The sequence below is a fragment of the Oncorhynchus mykiss genome, chromosome 27 (genome assembly GCF_057628025.1).
Source record: "Oncorhynchus mykiss isolate SJ-2025 chromosome 27, ASM5762802v1, whole genome shotgun sequence".
Lineage (NCBI taxonomy): Eukaryota > Metazoa > Chordata > Actinopteri > Salmoniformes > Salmonidae > Oncorhynchus > Oncorhynchus mykiss.
In genome coordinates, this window is record NC_143048.1 from 1,165,624 (window position 1) to 1,190,494 (window position 24,871).

Here is a 24,871-nt window from a genome sequence, read left to right on the forward strand (position 1 = left end):
ATGTTGGTGCTGTTACTTAAACTCCTGTAACTTTTGATGCGAATATCATATTTGCCTCCAAACTCCAGATTTGAGTAGCAGAGAAGTAGACGAAGCTGGAACACTTGACATGTCTTGTCTAAGTGGTTGCAAAGTGGATTTATTAGCTGATTTGTGTCAAAAATTGCTTGATTTCACTTACAAAGAATGTCACTTGGATGTGAGGATGTCACAATGGGGCACTTGAGTTTCTTGAGAGATCCAATGAAAGCGGAAGGAGGACATAAAGAGGACAAGAAAGTGAAAAACGGAAACAGTATAACAGATATCAAATATTCTATACAAACAACTTGATCGAGACCGTTGCGAATTTGTTGATATTGGAACGGCATTTCTAGGAGGAGTGTCTCCTCATGATTTTGGCCCTGCAGCGTCTGCGAGTATCCTAGCCAACGGTTCCGTTTTGGAATATCAGAATTGACACAGAGAGCTGTTAGTGAAGAGCAGGTGAGGGGTTTCTTAAATCGCTCTCCCTCGAGAACGGTAGACCCAATTTTAAAAGCGTTTCCGCCCTTGAGAAGCTGAGAAGTAGAGGAAGATTTTATGCCAAACTATGTTTGTGTAACTGTTTGTTTAGTGGTCAAAACGATAGTTGTTTGGGAAAGTAATAAATTGCCTTGCTGCTGGCATGATTTACAGACACTTGAAAGTGAGGCGATGGGTTACGAAAATGGCTATAGTTACAGATTGGTAGCCCCGATTTGAAATCCACCCTCTATGAAGAGCAGAGAAGCAGGGGAAGATTTTAGCTTGTGGAACTTTTTTCCTCAAAAATGCTCCGAAAGTGGTCAAAACGACCGTTGTTTGGGAAGGTTGAAAACACGTGGTAATGCAGTTACAAAAACAGCTGTACCGTAAGTTCCGTATGGAATATTTTGATTCTGCACACAGCTGTGAATAGCAGAGAAGTAGACGAATATCCCATTCACTGTAAAATCTTGTTTAACCTGTTGCAGTATTGGTCAAAATAGACACTGCTTGCCAAAATGTAACAGAAACTCATGTTGGTGCTGTTACTTAAACTCCTGTAACTTTTGATGCGAATATCATATTGCCTCCAAACTCCAGATTTGAGTAGCAGAGAGACGAAGCTGGAACACTTGACATGTCTTGTCTAAGTGGTTGCAAAGTGGATTTATTAGCTGATTTGTGTCAAAAATTGCTTGATTTCACTTACAAAGAATGTCACTTGGATGTGAGGATGTCACAATGGGGCACTTGTTTCAGTATTGGTCAGAATAGACACTGCTTGCCAAAATGTAACAGAAACTGATGTTGGTGCTGTTACTTAAACTCCTGTAACTTTTGATGCGAATATCATTTTTGTCTCCAAACTCCAGATTTGAGTAGCAGAGACGTAGACGAAGCTGGAACACTTGACATTTCTTGTCTAAGTTTTTGCAAAGTGAATTTATTAGCTGATTTGTGTCAAAAAATTGCTTGATTTCACTTACAAAGAATGTCACTTGGATGTGAGGATGTCACAATGGGGCACTTGAGTCACTTGAGAGATCCAATGAAAGCGGAAGGAGGACATAAAGAGGACAAGAAAATGAAAAACGGAAACAGTATAACAGATATAAAAAATTCTATACAAACAACTTGATCGAGACCGTTGCGAATTTGTTGATATTGGAACGGCATTTCTAGGAGGAGTGTCTCCTCATGATTTTGGCCCTGCAGCGTCTGCGAGTATCCTAGCCAACGGTTCCGTTTTGGAATATCAGAATTGACACAGAGAGCTGTTAGTGAAGAGCAGGTGAGGGGTTTCTTAAATCGCTCTCCCTCGAGAACGGTAGACCCAATTTTAAAAGCGTTTCCGCCCTTGAGAAGCTGAGAAGTAGAGGAAGATTTTATGCCAAACTATGTTTGTGTAACTGTTTGTTTAGTGGTCAAAACGATAGTTGTTTGGGAAAGTAATAAATTGCCTTGCTGCTGGCATGATTTACAGACACTTGAAAGTGAGGCGATGGGTTACGAAAACGGCTATAGTTACAGATTGGTAGCCCCGATTTGAAATCCACCCTTTTCTATGAAGAGCAGAGAAGCAGGGGAAGATTTTAGCTTGTGGAACTTTTTTCCTCAAAAATGCTCCGAAAGTGGTCAAAACGACCGTTGTTTGGGAAGGTTGAAAACACGTGGTAATGCAGTTACAAAAACAGCTGTACCGTAAGTTCCGTATGGAATATTTTGATTCTGCACACAGCTATGAATAGCAGAGAAGTAGACGAATATCCCATTCACTCTAAAATCTTGTTTAACCTGTTGCAGTATTTGTCAAAATAGACACTGCTTGCCAAAATGTAACAGAAACTCATGTTGGTGCTGTTACTTAAACTCCTGTAACTTTTGATGTGAATATCATATTTGCCTCCAAACTCCAGATTTGAGTAGCAGAGAAGTAGACGAAGCTGGAACACTTGACATGTCTTGTCTAAGTGGTTGCAAAGTGGATTTATTAGCTGATTTGTGTCAAAAATTGCTTGATTTCACTTACAAAGAATGTCACTTGGATGTGAGGATGTCACAATGGGGCACTTGAGTTTCTTGAGAGATCCAATGAAAGCGGAAGGAGGACATAAAGAGGACAAGAAAGTGAAAAACGGAAACAGTATAACAGATATCAAATATTCTATACAAACAACTTGATCGAGACCGTTGCGAATTTGTTGATATTGGAACGGCATTTCTAGGAGGAGTGTCTCCTCATGATTTTGGCCCTGCAGCGTCTGCGAGTATCCTAGCCAACGGTTCCGTTTTGGAATATCAGAATTGACACAGAGAGCTGTTAGTGAAGAGCAGGTGAGGGGTTTCTTAAATCGCTCTCCCTCGAGAACGGTAGACCCAATTTTAAAAGCGTTTCCGCCCTTGAGAAGCTGAGAAGTAGAGGAAGATTTTATGCCAAACTATGTTTGTGTAACTGTTTGTTTAGTGGTCAAAACGATAGTTGTTTGGGAAAGTAATAAATTGCCTTGCTGCTGGCATGATTTACAGACACTTGAAAGTGAGGCGATGGGTTACGAAAATGGCTATAGTTACAGATTGGTAGCCCCGATTTGAAATCCACCCTCTATGAAGAGCAGAGAAGCAGGGGAAGATTTTAGCTTGTGGAACTTTTTTCCTCAAAAATGCTCCGAAAGTGGTCAAAACGACCGTTGTTTGGGAAGGTTGAAAACACGTGGTAATGCAGTTACAAAAACAGCTGTAGCGTAAGTTCCGTATGGAATATTTTGATTCTGCACACAGCTGTGAATAGCAGAGAAGTAGACGAATATCCCATTCACTGTAAAATCTTGTTTAACCTGTTGCAGTATTGGTCAAAATAGACACTGCTTGCCAAAATGTAACAGAAACTCATGTTGGTGCTGTTACTTAAACTCCTGTAACTTTTGATGCGAATATCATATTGCCTCCAAACTCCAGATTTGAGTAGCAGAGAGACGAAGCTGGAACACTTGACATGTCTTGTCTAAGTGGTTGCAAAGTGGATTTATTAGCTGATTTGTGTCAAAAATTGCTTGATTTCACTTACAAAGAATGTCACTTGGATGTGAGGATGTCACAATGGGGCACTTGTTTCAGTATTGGTCAGAATAGACACTGCTTGCCAAAATGTAACAGAAACTGATGTTGGTGCTGTTACTTAAACTCCTGTAACTTTTGATGCGAATATCATTTTTGTCTCCAAACTCCAGATTTGAGTAGCAGAGACGTAGACGAAGCTGGAACACTTGACATTTCTTGTCTAAGTTTTTGCAAAGTGAATTTATTAGCTGATTTGTGTCAAAAAATTGCTTGATTTCACTTACAAAGAGATGTCACCATCTTGGTTGTTGAAAAAAATGTATATTTCCTTGTTTGTTTGTTCCCCCCCATACATTTTCCTCGTGAGTTGGGAGTATTGAAATAGATTTTCCATGTGTCCTTATTCTCCTTTTTAGGAAATCTAACAATTTTTTCAGAATGGCACAAATTCCCCGATATCAGGGTACTCATGTCAACATGTTTGCTTTCAGAGTAAAACTAACCTGTCTCACGACGGTCTAAACCCAGCTCACGTTCCCTATTAGTGGGTGAACTATCCAACGCTTGTGCTGCCATCCTGTTAGAAGGTAACAGATTATTTTATTACAATGGTTAAATTGGATTTTCATTGTGTTCAATGGTGTTATTTGCCCCCTTAGTTGAGCTTTCTGGTACTTAGAAAGACTACGCAAACAGGAAGTAGAGAATTTGTTCTGCACGCATAGCAGCAGCTACAAACAACACTACGGTGCAGGTCTTTCAATGTAGTTATTTCTTGTCACGCTTCAGCCTTGGAAAATATTTGTTTGTAAGTTCATTTAGCTAATGATGATAATCTGTTTATTGATAGAGTTGCTTACATATCAATGTTGGTTGCATTTACTCACAAATTGCAATGCCTTTAATGTATGTCGTTAGCTGTATTTCTTTGCTCGTGCGCCATGCAAACAAATTGTAAAATATACAATACCATGGTTTTGTTACTGTTTCTAGTGTAATATGCTTTGTTATTCTACATAGATGGTTGTACATTATTAAAGTAATGAAAGGAGACAATTACCATATGAGTAACAATTAGCTATATGGTTTGGCATCATGCCAGATGCATGGTACCTTAGCGCGTGCATACTAAAGTATATTATTTTCTGTATTTTGCAGTTTCACAACATAAACGTTTTCAATATATTCATTGAAGAAAAGTCACGCCTTGGGAGTTTTATTGAAGACTTAGTTGTTAGCTATCTGTCTAGTTTTGCATGGGAAAGCAACTCAAGGGCAGAATAGTGAAAAAACATCATCACAGCGGGCTCAAGCTCAAGAATAACCACACATGGTGGTTTTGTTTCTACGTTCATCAGCCAACAAAGCCTCTTATCCTAGGGAAGACCAGCAGTCTACGATGCAACAACCAGAGCCAGGTGTTCAACAGAGAGAGATGGAAGAGCTTCTTCAGCACATTGGAACCAAGTCTCAATCTACAAGATCAAGGTCATCAAAGCAGTCAAGCAGATCCTCAACGGCGAGTTCTGCAGCCATCAAAGCATGCGCCAAGGCAGACGCAGCACGTGCACAAGTCTCCTATGCTGAGAAGGAAGCTTCAGTGATGAGACAAAAGGCAGAAATAGAGGCCAGCTTGTTGAAGCAAAAAGCTGACCTCGAGGCAAGTTTATATGTTCTCCAAGTTGAGAGAGCAGCTGCTGCTGCGTTGGCTGAAGCTGCAGCCTTTGAAGAAGCTGTAGGATCAGAACGCAGAGAGCTTCGCAAAGAACTAGACACAGGGACACAGCCCTTAAGTCCAGTCCAACGTACATTTGAGTATGTGCAACAACATGCTAGGCCCTACTTTGCTGAACTTCCATTTGAAGTGGAGAAACAAGAGCTTAGTGTTGACCCAGCTACATGCCATAATCAAGTAAGTAGCAAACAACAGAACATGAGCAGAGACTCTCTGTTCAAAAGAAATGAACAGCAGCATGGTGGAAATGGAAAGCAAGCCCACTTCCAGTCACACACACAAAACTTCCCCGAGTCACAAGTGGCACCAGACCTCATCAAGTACTTCCTACGTCGTGAGATGGTGAGTTCCGGACTCCTGAAGTTTGAAGATCGTCCTGAAAATTATTGGGCATGGAAAGCATCCTTTCTCAATGCGACCAGAGACTTGAATTTATCAGCCAGGGAATAGTTAGATCTAATTACCAAGTGGCTAGGGGCAGAGTCGTCTGAGCAAGCAAACAGAATTAGATCTGTCCATATTTTCAACGCAACAGCGGGACTTAACATGGTCTGGCAACGACTAGAAGAGTGCTATGGTACACCCGAAGTGATCGAGAATGCACTGTTGAAGAAAATTGAAAACTGGCTAACAAAGACAATCACAAACGAAGAGAACTAGGTGACATTCTTCTCGAACTGGAGTGTGCTAAAGTAGAAGGGTACCTTCCAGGCCTCGTTTATCTGGACACATCTCGGGGGGTAAACCCTATTGTAGAGAAACTTCCATTCAGTTTACAAGAAAAATGGATAGCACATGGATCCAAATATAAGGAGGACTATCAGGTAGCATTCCCACCATTCTCGTTCTTCTCAAGATTCATCAGGAACCAGGCGAAAATTAGAAATTACCCCAGCTTCCCCCTCTACACCTCAACTAACCAGGTGTCCATGAAAAGTGAGAAACCTGCCAGGTACAGTAGCAAGACACCTGTGACCTGTGCCTCAGACCACCAAACCAAACCCAGTAAGACAAAGGTTGAAAACCCTGACCATCACTGCCCAATACATAACAAGCCTCATCCTCTTAAAAAGTGTCGTGGGTTTAGATACAAAACTCTAGATGAGCGCAAATCATATCTCAACGACAATGGCATTTGTTTCCAATGTTGTGGGTCAACTCAGCACAGAGCTAAAGACTGTAAGGTTTCAATCAAGTGCTCTGAGTGCGACAGCGACAGGCATCTTGCTGCTCTGCATCCAGGCCCAGCCCCTACAAATACAGACACCGCTACAGCAGAGACAGACCATGGCGGGGAGCAAGGTAACGATGCTCTTCTATCTGTCATTTCAAAGTGTACGGAGATCTGTGGTGAGGCAGTCAATCCTAGGTCATTTTCAAAAATATGCCTAGTCAAAGCTTATCCAGCTGGGAAAAGAGAGAAAGCTGTCAAAATGTATGTAGTGCTTGATGAACAGAGTCACAAATCTCTGGCCAAGACAGAGTTTTTCAATCTCTTCAACATCGATGACAACTCTGCTCCATACACCATGAAGACGTGTTCTGGAGTAAGAGAGACTTCAGGCAGGAGAGCCGTCAACTTCATGATGGAGTCTATAGATGGACACATGCAGCTCATTCTCCCTACTCTGATAGAGTGTGATATGATGCCAGACGATAGGATGGAGATTCCCTCCCACGACATTGCGTATCATCATCCCCATCTGCAACCAGTTATGGACAAAATTCCAGCTGTGGACCCAGACGCTCCCATCCTCCTGCTCTTAGGATGAAACATCTTAAGGGTACACAAGGTACGAGGGCAAATCAATGGGCCCCACGACACTCCTTATGCACAGTGACTCGACCTCGGGTGGGTCATCGTAGGTGAGGTCTGTCTGGGAACGGCTCACCGACCAGCCAATGTTAACGTGTTCAGGACAAACATACTTCAAAATGGTCGCACATCCTATCTGAGCCCTTGCCCTGACATCATCCAGGTAAAAGAGAACTACAACAGCGTAGCTCAGAAACACATCTCTCCCTCTACAGTGCACTCAAGAGATCCAATCACAACTGTAAACATAGACAGCCTGGGATGTTCCGTGTTCGACAAAACGATGATAAACCAGCACCATCAGTGGAGGACAAAGCATTCTTGGACATTATGGACAAACAGGTTTTCCAGGATGATGGAAACAACTGGGTGGCTCCACTACCCTTTCGCCCCACTAGACGTCGCCTCCCTAATAACAGGGAGCAGGCCATGAACCGCCTCGCATCACTTCGCAGGACTTTAGACAAAAAGCCTGACATGAAGCGTAATTTTATTGACTTCATGCAAAAGATGCTGGATAACGACCAAGCCGAACCTTCACAGCCACTAGAGGGAGACGAAGAACGTTGGTATCTGCCCATATTTGGTGTTTACCATCCGCAAAAGCTTGAACAAATAAGAGTAGTATTTGACTCCAGTGCTAAGTGTCAAGGCGTGTCACTTAACAATGTTCTGCTCAGTGGTCCAGACTTAAACAACACACTCTTGGGTGTCCTAATGCGTTTCCGCACGGATTGCATTGCACTAACAGCAGATGTGCAACAAATGTTTTACTGTTTTGGTGTACGTGAGGATCACAGAGATTACTTAAGGTTTCTCTGGTATGAAGATAACAACCCAGATAGAAACATAACTGAGTACAGGATGAAAGTCCATGTATTTGGGAACAGCCTTTCACCAGCCGTAGCCATCTACTGCATGAGACGAGCAGCGCTACAGGGTGAGAAGGAACACGGGGCAGAACCCAAGAAATATGTAGTGAGGAACTTCTACGTCGATGATAGTCTGACATCAGTAGCTACTACAGAAGAAGCTATCAACATTCTAAGAAAAACACAAGCAATGTTGGCGGAGTCCAACATGAAACTACACAAGATTGCATCCAATAGCAAAACAGTTATGGAAGCCTTCCCCATGGAGGACCGTGCCAAAGACTTAAAAGATCTTAACCTAGGAGTGGATCCTCTCCCCTTTCAACAGAGTCTGGGACTTTTCTGGAACCTAGAAACAGACAGCTTCTCATTCCAGGTGTCCCACAATGAGAAACCTTTTACGCAGAGAGGCATCCTGTCCACACTGAATAGTCTTTATGACCCCCTTGGGTTCGTGGCTCCAATAACAATGCAAGGTGAAGCCTTAATCAGAGAACTGTCTTGTGATCAGAGTGAGTGGGATGCCCCTCTTCCCACAGAAAAATAAGATAAATGGAAAAAGTGGAAGCAAGCTCAGTGTCTCGCTGACACCCTTTGGAAAAGGTGGAGACAGGAGTACCTGACAACGCTGCAGAGACGCAGAAAATGGACAGCAGAAAAGCCAAATGTAAAAGTGGGAGATGTTGTCTTATTGAAAGACAGTCAGGCACACAGAAATGACTGGCCAGTCGGGCTTGTGGTAAAAACCTGTCCCAGTACTGACAAAAAGGTTAGGAAAGTAGAACTAAAAATTGTCAAGCAAGGAGCTGCTAAGGTGTTTCCGTACCTTAAGGGAACATTTTGACATTTCGTGTATAGTTAGTAAGAATGTACGGTCCCTTAGTAGACATCTGAAAACGTTTGTAAAATTTGCCGTCGGCGTCGGGCCGTGCGGTAGGGCCGGACCTACCGGGAAGTCATCGAATGAACTTTCTCGGACATTCGGTTTCCGTTTTATAAAATAATCAAATTTTGGTCATTTTTCCGCTGTCCCGGAAATTCCCACAAGAGGGCATAAGCAATCATAATGCAATTGTACAAAACATCACGAATCACGACGGGGCCTTATCTCCAAAACGGAAAATATTTCGAAGCCGAAACTTGGTGAGCGTAGGTTTGGCATAATGGGCAGTTGGCCCCGAACAAGATGGCGTCTAGGCCTCAACGGTTTTTGAGTTATGGTAATTTCTCTGGGATTAAAGGTCCAAAATGAAAATAGAGAAATTATTTTTCCACTTCACGTCAAAGTCAAGGAGCCTCCGGTGTCAATAAAAAACGAACCAGCCATTTATCTATCGTCATTTAAGAGAAATCGTACAATGACAAATTGGTGATGTTCACAAATAGGCGTTTTTTTTTTTCAACAGTTACAGATCCAGTTGCAGGGTGTTCATACAAATCTTTTTAAAGTGTGCTGCGGAGCTCTGCGAGATTTCTGTGATTTTCTATGATTATCTGAAGTAACACAGACTCACTAAACCCTCCGTAAATAACTCAGTCCTTAACGTAAAGACTTATAACTCAGGATTCTGTAAAGGCATACCCCAATCAGGATATGAGTTTATTTATAGCTTCCTGTGCCAACCGGAAGTGCCTTAAATGGTGTCATAGTGGCTGTTTCCAAGGGTTAAAAAGGTCAGATCTTTTCAAAACTTAGGATTAACTTAACTTGTGATTAGGCAACCCCCATGAACTGTAAGTCAGTCATTTCTTCCAACAGATGTCAAAGAAAAGCTCTCTCACACACACACAGCAAGGATGGAGTGACAAAGTGCGGTGCTTAAAGACACAGAGAGCAGGCAATGGCATTACCATAATCCCTAGGCCGAGATATCCCGCTTGACCGTAGCTCGCTCGGTCTAGGCGCAGCGACCATTAGAAAAGTAGGCCCAAAGTGAAGCCTGCCCCTAAATGTCATTTGCTTTTGGGTGACAGTGAGAGAACCGTTAGGGTGAGAAGCACAATTCGACATCAGGTACGTTCCTAAGGTCCTTCCGATCCGTGCAAGCCTAACCTTGACCGTGTGGCATTAACCCTTAACAGTTAAAATAAGGTGTTTACATCAAACAGTTTGCATTGACTTCTCTCCCCATAGGAATACATTGCCTGCACCCCTAAAATCAACTTGAAGCTTATATGGGTTATGAATGCCTTATGAACCTGTCTTCGGTAACAGTCCATCAGGCCACTATTAGGTCTACCTGTGTTGATTATAAGCTTCCTGGACCAACCGGAAGTGGTTCAAATCACCCTAAAAGTGTATATCCATACCCTGCCTGCAGTTTGATAGACATAGTGCATTCAACCCTGTGTAAATCAGTCAATTCTTAACGTAAAGACTTATAGCTTCCTGTGCCAACCGGAAGTGCCATAATTGGTGTCTCAGGGGCTGTTTCGAAGGGTTAAAAAAGTCAGATCTGTTCAAAACTTCATATGTGTGATTAGGCAACCCCCATGAACTGTAAATCAGTCATTTTTCCCATACAATTTCAAAGGAAAACTAAATCACACTAACACACAACTTGGAAGGAGGGACGTAATTGGGGTGCATAGAGACAGACAGTGGCTGCAATAGTTAGCTTTGTTCGAGCTAAAAAAATAACCGTCAGACCTAGAGTTCCGAAACTTTAGAAACCTGTTCTAGACCTCCGGTCGATAGTGCGTGGTGAGTTAGGTGGCTCTAGAAGGTTCTCGGACCGAGAAACAGCCTCGTACATTTGCAATGACTTCAATTCATTTTGACCATTACGAAAATGACGACATTTAGAAAAGTCTCAGAGACGCAAGGCTAGGTGCATTTAAACCGGCTCGGCCCATAGAGACGGACCCTAACGTTTCTGTCCGATAGCTCATTCAAGGACCCCGTAGAAAAGTGGATTTTCAGCACCAATTAGGGTTTGCTCGGGCACCGAAGGACCTATCGAGCCGGAACTCGGGATTCAGGGTCGCCTCACATAGGCCTACACATAATATCCGAACTGGACCCGCAGCTAGAACGTAACTATGTGTTTTACGTTTTTATTATGTTTTAAACTGAAGGCGCTGTGAATTATGGGCCTGCTCTGACATATGTGATAGTTGGCTTCTAAATGAGTTGGAAAAAGTGGGTTTGGTGTCAATTGATATCAGTTTGGTGTCAGAATGACATCTAATTGACTGATGGACACTGACTTGCTAGTTGACTTTTGTACATTTGCAATATGTTTAAACGGAGAGGGACCATCACCAAAATGGCATTCTGAAATCAACACAAAAAATGGCATCATCATAGTCTCCAGACTGTGCCGAGTTCAACGAGATATCCCGCTTGACCGTAGCTCGCTCGGTCTAAGCGCAGCGACCATTAGAAAAGTAGGCCCAAAATGAAGCCTGCCCCACAACGTCATTTGATTTTGGGTGACAGTGAGAGAACCGTTAGGGTGAGAAGAAAAATTCGACCACAGGAATGTTCCTAAGGTCCTCCCGATCTGTGCAAGCCTAACATTGACCGTGGGGTTTTTTGATCTCACACATTAATGACTTCTCTCCCTATAGGAATACATTGCCTGCACCCCTACTTTCAATCTCAGGCCTATGTGGGTTATGAATGCCTTATGAACCTGTCTTCGATAACAGTCCATCAGGCCACTATGAGGTCTACCTGTGTCGATTCTAAGCTTCCTGGAGCAACCGGAAGTGGTTAAATTCACCCAAAAGGTATTTTGATGTACATAACTGCAAATGTGAAAATGACTGCATTCAACCCTGTGTAGATCAGTCAATTCTTAACTTAAAGACTTAAAACTCAGGATTCTGTAAGAGGCTACCTCAGTCAAGACATGTGTTTACCTATAGCTTCCTGTGCCAACCGGAAGTGCCTTTAATTGGGTCACACTGTCTGTTTCGAAGGGTTAAAAAAGTCACATCTCTCCAAAACTTCATGTGTGAGACTAGGTAACCCTCCTGAACTGTAAATCAGTCATTTCTCCCAACAGATGTCAAAGAAAAGCTCCCTCACACACACACAGGAAGGATGGAGTGACAAAGTGCGGTGCTTAAAGACACAGAGAGCAGGCAATGGCATTACCATAATCCCTAGGCCGTGCCGAGTAAAACAGTATTTAAATTTTTGGGTTACCAGATGCACATTTCAAATCACCAGTTGCACGGAGGAAAATCACAATCTGCATCCATCGTCATATTTTAAACTGTCCATAAAGCACTCAAGGACGGCCCCCACTGATACAGGGCCGTAGTAGGGTACTCCCATAGCGGGCATGGATGACAGGAGTACCGGTAAATGTATTTAAAACAGTATTTTAATTTTTGGGTTACCAGATGCACATTTCAAATCACCAGTTGCACGGAGGAAAATCACAATCTGCATCCATCGTCATATTTTAAACTGTCCATAAAGCACTCAGGACGGCCCCCATGGATAGAGGGCCGTAGTAGGGTACTCCCATAGCGGGCATGTACAATAGGAGTCCCGGTAAATGCATTTACAACCATATTTTTATTTTTGGGTTACCAGTTGCACAACAATGCACGTGCATTTGCAATATGATTCTATAGTGAAAAAACATCACCAAATGGACATGATGAAATCAACACAACGAGTGACGGAAAGGAACAACTATCACCTCCCGGCCATCCTGTGTTCATCAGGTCAGTCAATTTTGCAATTCTGCAGTATTTTTGAGCATGTCAAATTTCTTTTGGCATATTTGGCCAAAGAAAAAGTGACTTTTGACTTCCTATGAAATCATATTGCAAATGGACAAAACATATGCAGAATGTGGTACTACAGATTGATCAGTCTTTCCATACCAGCTAGTTGGGATATACTTGCCACAGAAGATACTGCCAGCTGTATCTCAACCATGGGCCATAAAAGTCACTAAAGTGAAGTTATTGAGTGAAGTTATTGAGTAAATCGTGTGAAAAGTGTGTGACTGGATGGCTGAAGAAATAAGAGAATTGTGGAGTGACAAACGGGTACACAGCACATCTGACCAGAGAACACTTAATGGCATTACCTGGCTAATTAATGGCTTTTACACATGTTCAAGTAATTAAAAAAAAATATATAGATCTGTATTTCATTAAGTAAATATTCAAGGCTAACCCTGACCAACCCGCTACATGTAAGCACTTCCCCCTGACCTCTAACCCCTGCCCGTGTGAACCTCGTCATGGAGCTTTGAGGATACAACGCTCAGATAGAAATGTTGTGTACAATAGACAACTCTCTGTGTTAGATATTTGACTTCACAAAATGTACGAGAATGACCGTTATAATGAACTGGAAGGATGCATCATAGCGTCCTTTATTGTTGTGAAATTGAATGGTAGATTTTTCTGAGACACTCTTACTTGGGCAGTTCACCTAACACGAATGCTTCTGATTGCAGACAATATCAACTGATTCCAATTGGTTCACTTCATTGTCTTACATTAGATAGCACAACTCCATCTGCATTGAAGGACTAGTGTTGCATTGTAGTGTCTTGTAGTGAAACAACCTTGCAAAGTGACGACAGGAGCAGCTAGAGATAAAACAGTTACATAGCTTGAATGAACAAGAGTCGAACAGTAACCCGATTAACAAAGGTATCCTGTACCCACCCTGACTTACGAACAGACAGTCTGTAACACTCTGGAGTAGAGGATGTACAAACAAGGAGTTCTTTAGAAACATATCCCTTCCTTTAACATATCCATTCATTTCAAATTAGTGTTTTTTTGGAATGTGAGGTGAAATCACTGCAGCTGACTTGACATTGTTGATAGTTCAATTTAAGTGGGGATGAAGTATCAAAGAATTCTGCACACGTGCACACCTGTGCACAGATGCACCCACACACAGAGACACATACAAGCTCACGCACACACACACCAACACAACCACGTGCATACACACATATGCACAAATTGTCCTTTCGCAATGAAGCTGACAGCTTAAACACAGTAAACATCAAGCTTTGAAGGCTGTTCATACACACACACACACACACACACACACACACACTGAACATCACTCCCAGAGAAACAAAGAATCAACTAGACACTAGGAACAAAACAAACAAAAAAAACATATTTGGCAAAAAGCAGCTTTAAAAATGAGAATCTCATTTCAACTTTGTCAACTTCAGAATATGCCAATAACAACAACAGCAACAACAACTAAAACACAGATAAGCAAGTGGTGAGTGTCCTTACTACTGGTGTCACAGCCAGTCCAGCACTGTCTGTAGGTCCCAGAAGGACTTTTGCCCATCTTGTGGTTGGATGCTTTAGGGTGATGTTTCCCCTAAGTACAGATCTACGATCAGCTTTCCCTCCCCCAATCTTAACCATTAGTGGGGAAACTAAGCCAAGATCAGCATCTAGGGGCAACGTCACCCTTCTCATGGTTGGATCAACATTGTTAAGTGGCTTTCCTATGTACCCTTTCCTATGTATTCAATCTACTCGCCACCGATCTTTAAGAAATGGGATAGTTATAAGTGATATTGTGGCAATGCCTATCAGTAGTCTTCAATATTGCTTTCACATGTCCAGTGATTTTGCGCAGTAGAACATTTTTAGGCAATTTTTTGTTGTATTAAGATCCCCCACACCTGCTATGAGGTCACAGTGAAGCACCTTCTGTGAATTCATTGTGATGTCACAGAGGGTGCTGAGTGGTATCTTTGAGGACCCACATACGCCAGTGCACTTCCTGTGAAGCAACAGAGAAAGAGAGCTGAGTCTTAATGGATCCATCTCAAATGACACCCTATACAAATGACACCTCATAGGGCAGAACTATTTACCGGAGCCACATTGTACTATATGTATACTATATAGGACATGCAGACCAGAAGCAGTGGTGCTCTCTTGTGGATGTGCCAAGGCAAGTAAGTAATATAGAGAATAGGGATGGCATTTGAGATGAAGCCATATACAATGTTCAATCATTGTGAAGTTTATGTACTTCCTGTGAGGTCAGAGGCAGATGAACCATCCTGTGATGTCACAGCCAAGTTTCTGCGCTTCCTGCAAGGTCACAAAGGCAGCTGAACCCATCGTGTGATGTCATAGTGCCTTCAGTGAGAGCCCTAAGTGAAGAGGGCTCTGGTTTAAATTGTGAACAGGGCATACAGCAAGGACAGTGACGACACAGAAGCATAGAGAAAGGTGAGGGGATAGACAGCCCCTAGTGGCTCCTCCTCCCCGGCCCCCTACCAAGTCTAGAAAACAATAAATAAAATGTGCCTTTGTGCCCCACCGGTGAGTGGGGGGCAGGGGTGGATAAAGAGGAAAAATACCATAACACTGGAAATACACACACACACACACATCAGCTGATGACAACATTTCTCTCCCTCACCTGGAGTTGGTCCTGCTCTACCCACAAACCACTAGTGATCCAGTATCATGTACAAACAAAAGAGAATTAGAAGAAAAAAAATCTGATGATTAGTTAGAGGTTCTTCTCCTCCTCTTGTTTCTCCATTTAGCTTCCACAGACAGCACCCCCACTGGTTCTCACAGGCCCTACCACACCACACAGCGGTGACCTGAGTTCATAGGGGAGCCACTGGGGCACTGGAAGTGCTCAGCAAAGTCTGGCGAGTTGGAGAGGGTGCCGATGACGCGGTATTTTGGGGGGCTGTGGGGGTCCGTCATGAGTCCTTCGTGGGCACTCTCAGGGGTTCGCACGGAACACCACACCTGAGAGAAGAATAGTCTCAGTAAGTAAAACAGGCAGTAGCAAAATTATTCTCCTATCAGGCTGCCCAACTGTTGCATATTATACTCACTCTATTCCCAAAATTGTGTTTTATTCATTTGTACTCATGTTTGTCCGTCCACTTCTCCACTCCAACAGTAGATGTAATATTCCAATCTTACTATCACCCTCAAATGCATGTGAATTCACTCTCATTTCACCTTACATCATGATATAGGGCCAGGAGTTAATCCTGAGAGCGTGAACTGACTAAGAACAACTCTGGCCCCAAGTTAAAGCTTCTGACATGGTCAGGCAAACCTCAAACCTAAAATATGAGTATTTGATACATGAATTCTATCAGGATGTGTGTAATGCATTTTGTGGACACTCCCATCACCCACCTGTGCAAATCCCACAAAGAATAGTTGGTCATTGGTCAGGTTGACCGCTGGCAGCCTCTTCTCCTCACCGTTCTCCTGCACCCATGCCTGGTACGCCTGAACACAACAGAAAAATCCATTACTATAGAAACATTAACCACCACTCTGCTACCCCTGAGGTGAAGTATAGTATAATAAGAATCATGCTTCCCTAGATCCCACCACGGGAAGTAACACTGTAATAACTGTAGTAAAAGTAGCAACTATGTAATTGCTTTATAATTACATAGCAATGGATTTGGCAGTAATGGGGTTGAGCAATAACCTCTCAACTCCATTACTGTTACAAAATAACAACTATACTACGGCTAATAATTACTAAATTACTACAGAGACAGTAGGGGAACTAACTGTAAAGTGTTATCAAGTAGGGAGACCCACTCACATTATAGGCTGCCTTTAGGCCTCCGTTGTCAGCAATGTTCTCTCCCAGCGTCTGCTTGCCATTTATATGCTCCCCATTGATGGTAAACCCATTGTACTGCTCCACCATGCATTCTGTGCGGTTTTTAAATGATTCCACAGAGGAATTTTGCCACCAGGGCCGAAGGTTCCCGTCTTTGTCGTATTCCCTGCCTGATTAAGGAAAAATCATCTTAAAAAAATAAGAACTATCTTTACAAACACGCACACTTAGTAATCATGTCTGTGCATGCATGCCGGTGTGTGTTTGTCAATGGGTGTTTTGTGAGGATGCATCCATGAGTTCTGTGGAATCTGTTAAATGCGGACACTAACCCTGGTCATCAAAGGCATGAGTGAGCTCGTGTCCCATCACTACTCCGATCCCCCCGAAGTTCAGTGCTCTGCAGAGAATTTACATGGGGTCAGAACAGCAAGCACTCACACTCACACTCACACTCACACTCACACTCACACTCACACTCACTTGGGGTGATCCTGGGCATAAAAGGGTGCCTGGAGGATTCCAGCTGGAAAGACAATGCCATTCTTGGTGGGCATGTAATAGGCATTGACTGTGGGAGGGGTCATACTCCATCTGGAAGGAAGGTGGCAGAGCCGTGTTTAAAAAAAGAAAACCTGTGAAAGTTGTTGAGAGAGGGAGTGCTAATTGTCATTTCTGGAATGGGATGAATGGAATGGTATGTGTTTGATAATGTTCCATTCATTCCGTACAAGCCAATACAATGAGCCCATCCTCCATGACACCAGACACCACTGGAGCAAACAGCATCTCAATTAATGTGGTGTTTGAACAGTCAAATTTGTGCACTTAGGGAATAGAGTACAAATTCCAATTGAATGATGATGGTGATGTTGATAATGATGGGTGTAGCTGATGAAGACTCACTGGTCTCTGTTGGGCGGCTTGCGGAGCTGATCGGCCATCACCCTGGCGGAGAAGTTGTAGAAGTTGAGTGCGTTCTGGAAGAAGTTGTCTTCTGAGACATCATACTGTGGAGAGAGAGACAGGGGCAATAGAGAATTACTCACTGATCAGAAACATAAAAAATGCCTTGTTTAAAGAAATCACAGGGTTCAATGTGTGGTTCAATCATGACAACTCAACAAAAGGCACTAACTCACCCCATCATAAACATCATCCAGTTCTTTAGGGTCCAGGATGAAGTCAGGAAATCCAATCATGTCATAGATGGCGTCCGCCTGAAAACCAAGAGTGAAACAAGGATAAGACAGGTCAAGAAACTTCCTGGTTCCATTATTTGGAGGTCTGGACAAAGAGGACTAACTACTGTATTGTAACCTGTAAACCCATATTACTCCCTCTCCCCTCTGTCTCTTACACATGCGCAAGGATTCAAACACACGCAAAAACACACACAGAGAGATACCCTCTGGCACCCATACATAGCCTGTCCAGTAGGTGACAACATATCTGACCTTGTCCTTGGCTGCCTGACGCGTTTGTTTGTCCATCCACTTGAGGTGATCAAGAGCATATTTGAAGGCAGTACGGATCTCATTGATCATACCCTCTGCCTGATAGTGGGGTGAGAGACAGAAATTAAATGTAAGATGGAAGAAAGAGGGAAAGATGTAGATCCTTCTTTTGCAATTACACTCAGATATGGACTAAATACCCTAGGCAATCTGAACCGACCCATCTCTCCTGAATTATGATAAAAAAAACAAGAAGACTTGTGACCTTCTATTTCCAACCTGTATAAACTGCTAGTCCTCCCTCTGTGCCTCCTCTCTCCCCTTCCACATCCCTCTCTTCTATTTGCCCCTCTCTTCTCTACCCAATAACAATCTACCTGTCATGCCTGCTCCCTCTCTCCCCCCCCCCCCCCCCCCCCCGGTGCGCCAGGCTCCCCAGCATTACGCACTACTGACACCATCAGTACGCACACCTGCTTTTCACTGTCACGCGCATCAGTGTATTATTGAACTCAATCACCTGTTTATTACCTCCCCTATATTTGTCAGTTCCCCATCTCTGCTCCCCGCTGCTGCATTGATTGTCGAATGTCGTTGTTTTGCCAGTGTGCTAACGCTGTGCCTGTCTTGTTTCATGTCTGTTCCTTATTAAAATTTTGACTCCCCGTACCTGTTTCTCATCTCCGATGTTGGTCCTTACTCTACCATTTAATGTTACATTTTTTTGTCTCCTTTACCCAGTCTCTGCTTTCTCTATATTTGTCTCTCCCATCTGCAGGACAGGGAACTATCACTAAATGAGTATTTCATTAATTTCAATCATTTATAATAATTACAAATAAATATAACATTATAAGCTTTACAATTCATAAGCATTTATATCATTATACAGATAATTTATACAGTGCATTCGGAAAGCATTCAGAACCCTTGACTTTCTCCACATTTTGTTACATTACAGCCTTATTCTAAAATGGATTTTAAAAAACAATCCTCAATCTAAACACAATACCCTTTGATGTCAAAACAAAAACAGGTTTTTTCATTTTTGCAAATGAATTTTAAAAAAAACGGAAAAATGAAATTTCCATAAGTGTTCCGAACCTTTACTAAGTACTTTTCTGAAGCACCTTTGGCAGCGATTACAGCCTTGAGTATGACGTTACAAGCTTGGCACACCTGTTTTTGGGAGTTTCTCCCATTCTTCTCTGTAGATCCTCTCAAGCTCTGTCAAGTTGGATGGGGACTGTAGCTGCACTTGTCCCGAAGCAACTCCTGCATTGTCTTGGCTGTGTGCTTAGGGTCGTTGTCCTGTTGGAAGGTGAACCTTCACACCAGTCTGAGGTCCTGAGTGCTCTGGAGCAGGTTTTCGTCAAGGATTTCTCTGTACTTTGCGCAGTTAATTTTTCCCTCGATCCTGACTAGACTCCCTGTCCCTGCAACTGAAAAACATCCCCACAGCATGATGCTGCCACCACCATGCTTCACCGTAGGGATGGTGCCAGGTTTCCTCCAGACGTGACGTTTGGCATTCAGGACAAAGAGTTCAATCTTGGTTTCATCAGGTCAGAGAATCTCGTTTCTCATGGTTTGAGAGTCGTTTAGGTGCCTTTTGGCAGCAAACTGTAAGCAAGCTGTCATGTGCCTTTTATTGAGGAGTGACTTGAAACTTGGTGGTTCCAAACTTCTTCAATTTAAGAATGATGGAAGCCACTGTGTTCTTGGGGACTTTCAATGCTGCAGACATTTTTTGGTACCCTTCCCCAGATCTGTGCCTTGACACAATCCTTTTTCGGAGCTCTACAGACAATTTCTTTGACATTTTTTTGCTCTGATATGCACTGTCAACTGTGGGACCTATGTGCCTATCCAAATCATGTCAAATAAATTGCATTTACCACAGGTGGACTTCAATCAAGTTGTATAAACATAAACATAATGGAAACAGGATGCACCTGAGCTCAATTTCAAGTCTCATAGCAAAGGGTCGGGAATACTTATTTAAATAAGGTACCTGTTTTTTTTTGTTTTTTTTTTGCAAACATTTCTAAAAACCTGTTTTCTCTTTGTAATTATGGGGTATTGTGTGTAGATTGATGAGGGCTTTTTTTTTATTTAATCAATTTTCGAATAAGGCTGTAACGCAACAAAATGGGGAAAAAGTCAAGGGGTTTGAATACTTCCCGAATGCATTGTAGGTATTCATAAACATTTATAAGCATTTAAAATATCTTATTAATGAAAATTACAATAATATCTTAGCAAATAGGATCCTCTTATGATGACCTTTCATTAGGCCTACAAATGGTAACCACTAGGGTAAATGCAGTTGTGTGTCAATCATACTCACAATCTCTTTGCTGTGTTTATCAAATGTTGCTTTGACAAAGAGTGCACCCAGGGCAAAGCCGAGCGTGTCATCTGTGTTCCCAATGCAGGTCTGCCATCGAGGTGTGCAGGACTGAGCGAACACACACACACAACCAAGATAAGTTTCACCAGCTGTTTATATTTTTGGTTGTGAAAAGTGTGTGTACTGTAAGTGTGCTGAAGTAGCACACATGGCTTGTTATGAGCCCTCACAGTCTCACATAAAAATCACCCGACTGAGATTAAGCCTAGTCCAGGACTAAAAAGCATGCGCAATAGAGAATCTCCATTGAAATATATATATTTTCTAGCCTTAATCTGTGTCTGGGAAACCAGCCCTAACAAGGTATTTCCTGAAATCCTGGCTAATGAATGACATAAGTAAGAATATGCCTTTGTCCCAAATGACACCCTATTCCCCAGTGCACTAATTTTAACCAGAGGGCCCTAGTCAAAAGTAGTGCACTACACAGGGAATATGTTGCCGTTTAGAGCCCAGCCTAAAAACACACCTTCTTGGTTCCATACAGGCTCTCTAGCAGCTTGTCCTGGGCGTTCTCAAAGCGCTGGTCCAGACTGGACGCACCCTTCTGCACCAGGTTCCAGATCATGTAGTTGTTGAGCAGGCTGAGAGACGGCGAGAGACGGGGAGGAAGAGGAAATGAGGATGACAAGGATGACGAGGACAAGCAAAGAAACAACAATGACAGTCAATGGTTGGGGTTTCCCCATGGGCAGAACTGGATGCAGGGACGTCATTATGATGTTTTTCATGAGATTATGGTCAGGTCAGATATTGATTGTATAAGGAATTTTGGTAACACTTTATGAAGACCACATGCAAATTTTATTATACAGCAATATACAGTTGAAGTCAGAAGTTTACATACACTTAGGTTGGAGTCATTAAAACTTGTTTTTCATCCACTCCACACATTTCTTGTTAACAAACTACAGTTTTGGCAAGTTGGTTAGGACATCTACTTTGTGCATGACAAAAGTAATTTTTCCAACAATTGTTCACAGACAGATTATTTCACTGTATCACAATTCCAGTGGGTCAGATATTTACATACACTACGTTGACTGTGCCTTTAATTGTCTGGAATTGTCCAAGCTGTTTATGTCATGGATTTAGAAACTTCTGATAGGCTAACTGGTATAATTTGAGTCAATTGGAGGTGTACCTGTGGATGTATTTCAAGGCCGACCTTCAAACACAGTGCCTCTTTGCTTGACATCATGGAAAAATCAAAAGAAAATCAGCCATGACCTTAGAAAAAAAAATAGTAGACCTCCACAAGTCTGGTTCATCCTTGGGAGCAATTTCCAAACGCCTGAAGGTACCACGTTCATCTGTACAAACAATAGTACGCAAGAATAAACACCATGGGACCACGCAGCCATCATACCACTCAGGAAGGAGACGCATTCTGTCTCAAAGAGATGAACGTACTTTGGTGTGAAAAGTGCAAATCAATCCAAGAACAACAGGAAAGGACCTTGTGAAGTTGCTGGAGGAAACAGGTACAAAAGTATCGATATCCACAGTAAAACAAGTCCTATATCGACATAATCTGAAAGGCCGTTCATCAAGGAAGAAGCCACTGCTCCAAAACCGCCATAAAAAAGCCAGACTACGCATGGGGAAAAATCATACTTTTTGGAGAAATGTCCTCTGATCTGATGAAACAAAAATAGAACTGTTTGGCCATAATGCCCTTCGTTATGTTTGGAGGAAAGGGGGTAGGATTGCAAGACGAAGAACACCATCCCAACCGTGAAGCATGGGAGGTGGCAGCATCATGTTGTGGGGGTGCTTTGCTGCAGGAGGGACAGGTGCACTTCACAAATTAGATGGCATCATGATGTAGGAAAATTATGTGGATATATTGAAGCAACATCTCAAGACATCAGTTAAAGTTAAAGCTTGGTCACAAATGGGTCTTCCAAATGGACAATGACCCCAAGCATACTTCAAAAGTTGTGGCAAAATGGCTTAAGGACAACAAAGTAAAGGAATTGGAGTGACAATCACAAAGCCCTGACCTCAACACTATAGAACATTTGTGGGGAGACCTGAAAAGCATGTGCGAGCAAAGAGGCCTTCCAAACCTGACTCAGTTACACCAGCTCTGTCAGGAGGAATGGTCCAAAATTCACCCAACTTATTGTGGAATGCTATTTATTTTACCTTTATTTAATCAGGCAAGTCAGTTAAGAAAAATTCTTATTTTCAATGACGGCCTGTTCAGGGGCAGAACGACAGATTTGTACCTTGTCAGCTCGGGGGTTTGAACTTGCAACCTTCCGGTTATTAGTCCAACACTCTAACCACTAGGCTACCCAAAACGTTTGACCCAAGTTAAACAATTTAAAGGCAATACTACCAAATACTAATTGAGTGGATGTAAACTTCTGACCCACTGGGAATGTGATGAAATAAATCATTCTCTACTAGTATATATTCCCCCCCAAGCAGACACATCGATGGCCCGGAATGAACTTTATTTGACTCTATGCAAACTGGAAACCACATATCCTGAGGCTGCATTCTTGTAGCTGGGGATTTTAACAAGGCTAATCTGAAAACAAGACTCCCTAAATTGTATCAGCGCAATCAGGGCTGGTAAAACCCTAGATTCTAACTTCCGCGGCGCATATAAGGCCCTCCCCCACCCTCCTTTCGGAAAAGCTGACCACGACTCCATTTTGTTGCTCCCAGCCTACAGACAGAAAATAAAACAAGAAACTCCGGGCGCTCAGGTCTGTTCAACGCTGGTCCGGCCAATCTGATTCCACGCTTCAAGACTGCTTCGATCACGTGGATTGGGATATGTTCCGCATTGCGTCCAAAAACAACATTGACGAATACGCTGATTCGGTGAGCGAGTTCATTAGAACGTGCTTTGACGATGTTGTACCCATAACAACAATTAAAACATTCCCAAACCAGAAACCGTGGCTTGATGGCAGCATTCGCGTGAAACTGAAAGCGCAAACCACTGCTTTTAACCAGGGCAAGGTGACCGGAAACATGACCGAATATAAACAGTGTAGCTATTCCCTCCGTAAGGCAATCAAACAAGCTAAGCGTCAGTATAGAGACAAAGTAGGGTCGCAATTCACCGGCTCAGACACAAGAGGTATGTGGCAGGGTCTACAGTAAATCACGGATTACAAAAAGAAAACCAGCCACGTCGCGGACCAGGATGTCTTGCTCCCAAACAGACTAAATAACTTTTTGCCCGCTTTGAGGACAAAGCGGGCAAAACCTGCGGACTCTGCTTCATTGCAGCTGATGTGAGTAAAACATTTAAACGTGTTAACCCTCGCAAGGCTGCAGGACCAGACGGCATCCCCAGCAACGTCCTCAGAGCATGCGCAGACCAGCTAGCTGGTGTGTTTACGGACATATTCAATCAATCAATCCTTATCCCAGTCTGCTGTTCCCACATGCTTCAAGAGGGCCACCATTGTCCCTGTTCCCAAGAAAACTAAGGTAACGGAGCTAAACGACTACCGCCCAGTGGCATTCACTTCCGTCATCATCAAGTGCTTTGAGAGACTAGTCAAGGACCATATCACCTTCACCCAACCTGACACCCTAGACCCACTCCAATTTGCTTACCTCCCAAATAGGTCCACAGACGAAGCAATCGCAAACACTGCACACTGCCCTAACCCATCTGGACAAGAGGAATACCTATGTGAGAATTCTGTTTATCGACTACAGCTCAGCATGTAACACCATAGTACCATCCAAACTCGTCACCAAGCCCGAGACCCTGGGTCGTGACCCCGCCCTGTGCAACTTGGTACTGTACTTCCTGACGGGCCGCCCCCAGGTGGTGAGGGAAGGTAACAACATCTCCACCCTGCTGATCCTCAACACTGGGGCCCCACAAGGGTGCGTTCTGAGCCCTCTCCTGTACTCCCTGTTCACCCACGACGGTGTGGCCATGCACGCCTCCAACTCAATCATCAAGTTTGCGGACGCCACTGCAGTGGTAAGCTTGATTACCAACAATGACGAGACGGCCTACAACAAAACAAAGGAGATGATTGTGGACTTCAGGAAACAGCAGAGGGAGCACCCCCCGATCCACATCGACGGGACAGTAGTGGAGAGTAGTAAGGTTTAAGTTCCTCGGCGTACACATCACAGACAAACTGAATTGGTCCACCCACACAGACAACGTTGTGAAGAAGGCTTGTCACCAAAAGCACACAAACTTTTACAGATGCACAATCGAGAGCATCCTGTTCGGGCTGTATCACCGCCTGGTACGGCAACTGCTCCGCCCACAACCGTAAGGCTCTCCAGAGGGTAGTGAGGTCTGCACAACGCATCACCGGGGGCAAACTACCTGCCCTCTAGGACACCTACACCACCCGATGTCACAGGAAGGCCATAAAGATCATCAAGGACAACAACCACCCGAGCCACTGCCTGTTCACCCTGCTATCATC

General features: G+C 43.2%; 1 protein-coding gene across 13 annotated transcripts in view; it reads right to left on the reverse strand.

The window, feature by feature from the left end:
• Positions 1 to 12,306: 12,306 nt before the first annotated feature.
• LOC110507290 (endothelin-converting enzyme 2) overlaps positions 12,307 to 24,871 on the reverse strand; it is a 232,875-nt gene continuing 220,310 nt past the window's right edge. For all 13 annotated transcript variants that reach the window (XR_016492575.1, XR_016492574.1, XM_090224129.1 and 10 more), the window contains 10 exons: positions 20,911 to 21,025; positions 20,379 to 20,489; positions 18,029 to 18,127; positions 17,714 to 17,791; positions 17,478 to 17,581; positions 17,055 to 17,165; positions 16,904 to 16,971; positions 16,551 to 16,741; positions 16,127 to 16,222; positions 12,307 to 15,724 (listed from right to left, as the gene is read on the reverse strand). Coding sequence is in view for 11 of the 13 variants with exons in the window: in XM_090224129.1 (XP_090080255.1) it covers positions 15,548 to 15,724; positions 16,127 to 16,222; positions 16,551 to 16,741; positions 16,904 to 16,971; positions 17,055 to 17,165; positions 17,478 to 17,581; positions 17,714 to 17,791; positions 18,029 to 18,127; positions 20,379 to 20,489; positions 20,911 to 21,025 (1,150 nt within the window). In the remaining 2 variants the exon portion in view is untranslated. The remainder of the gene's footprint in view (positions 15,725 to 16,126; positions 16,223 to 16,550; positions 16,742 to 16,903; positions 16,972 to 17,054; positions 17,166 to 17,477; positions 17,582 to 17,713; positions 17,792 to 18,028; positions 18,128 to 20,378; positions 20,490 to 20,910; positions 21,026 to 24,871) is intronic.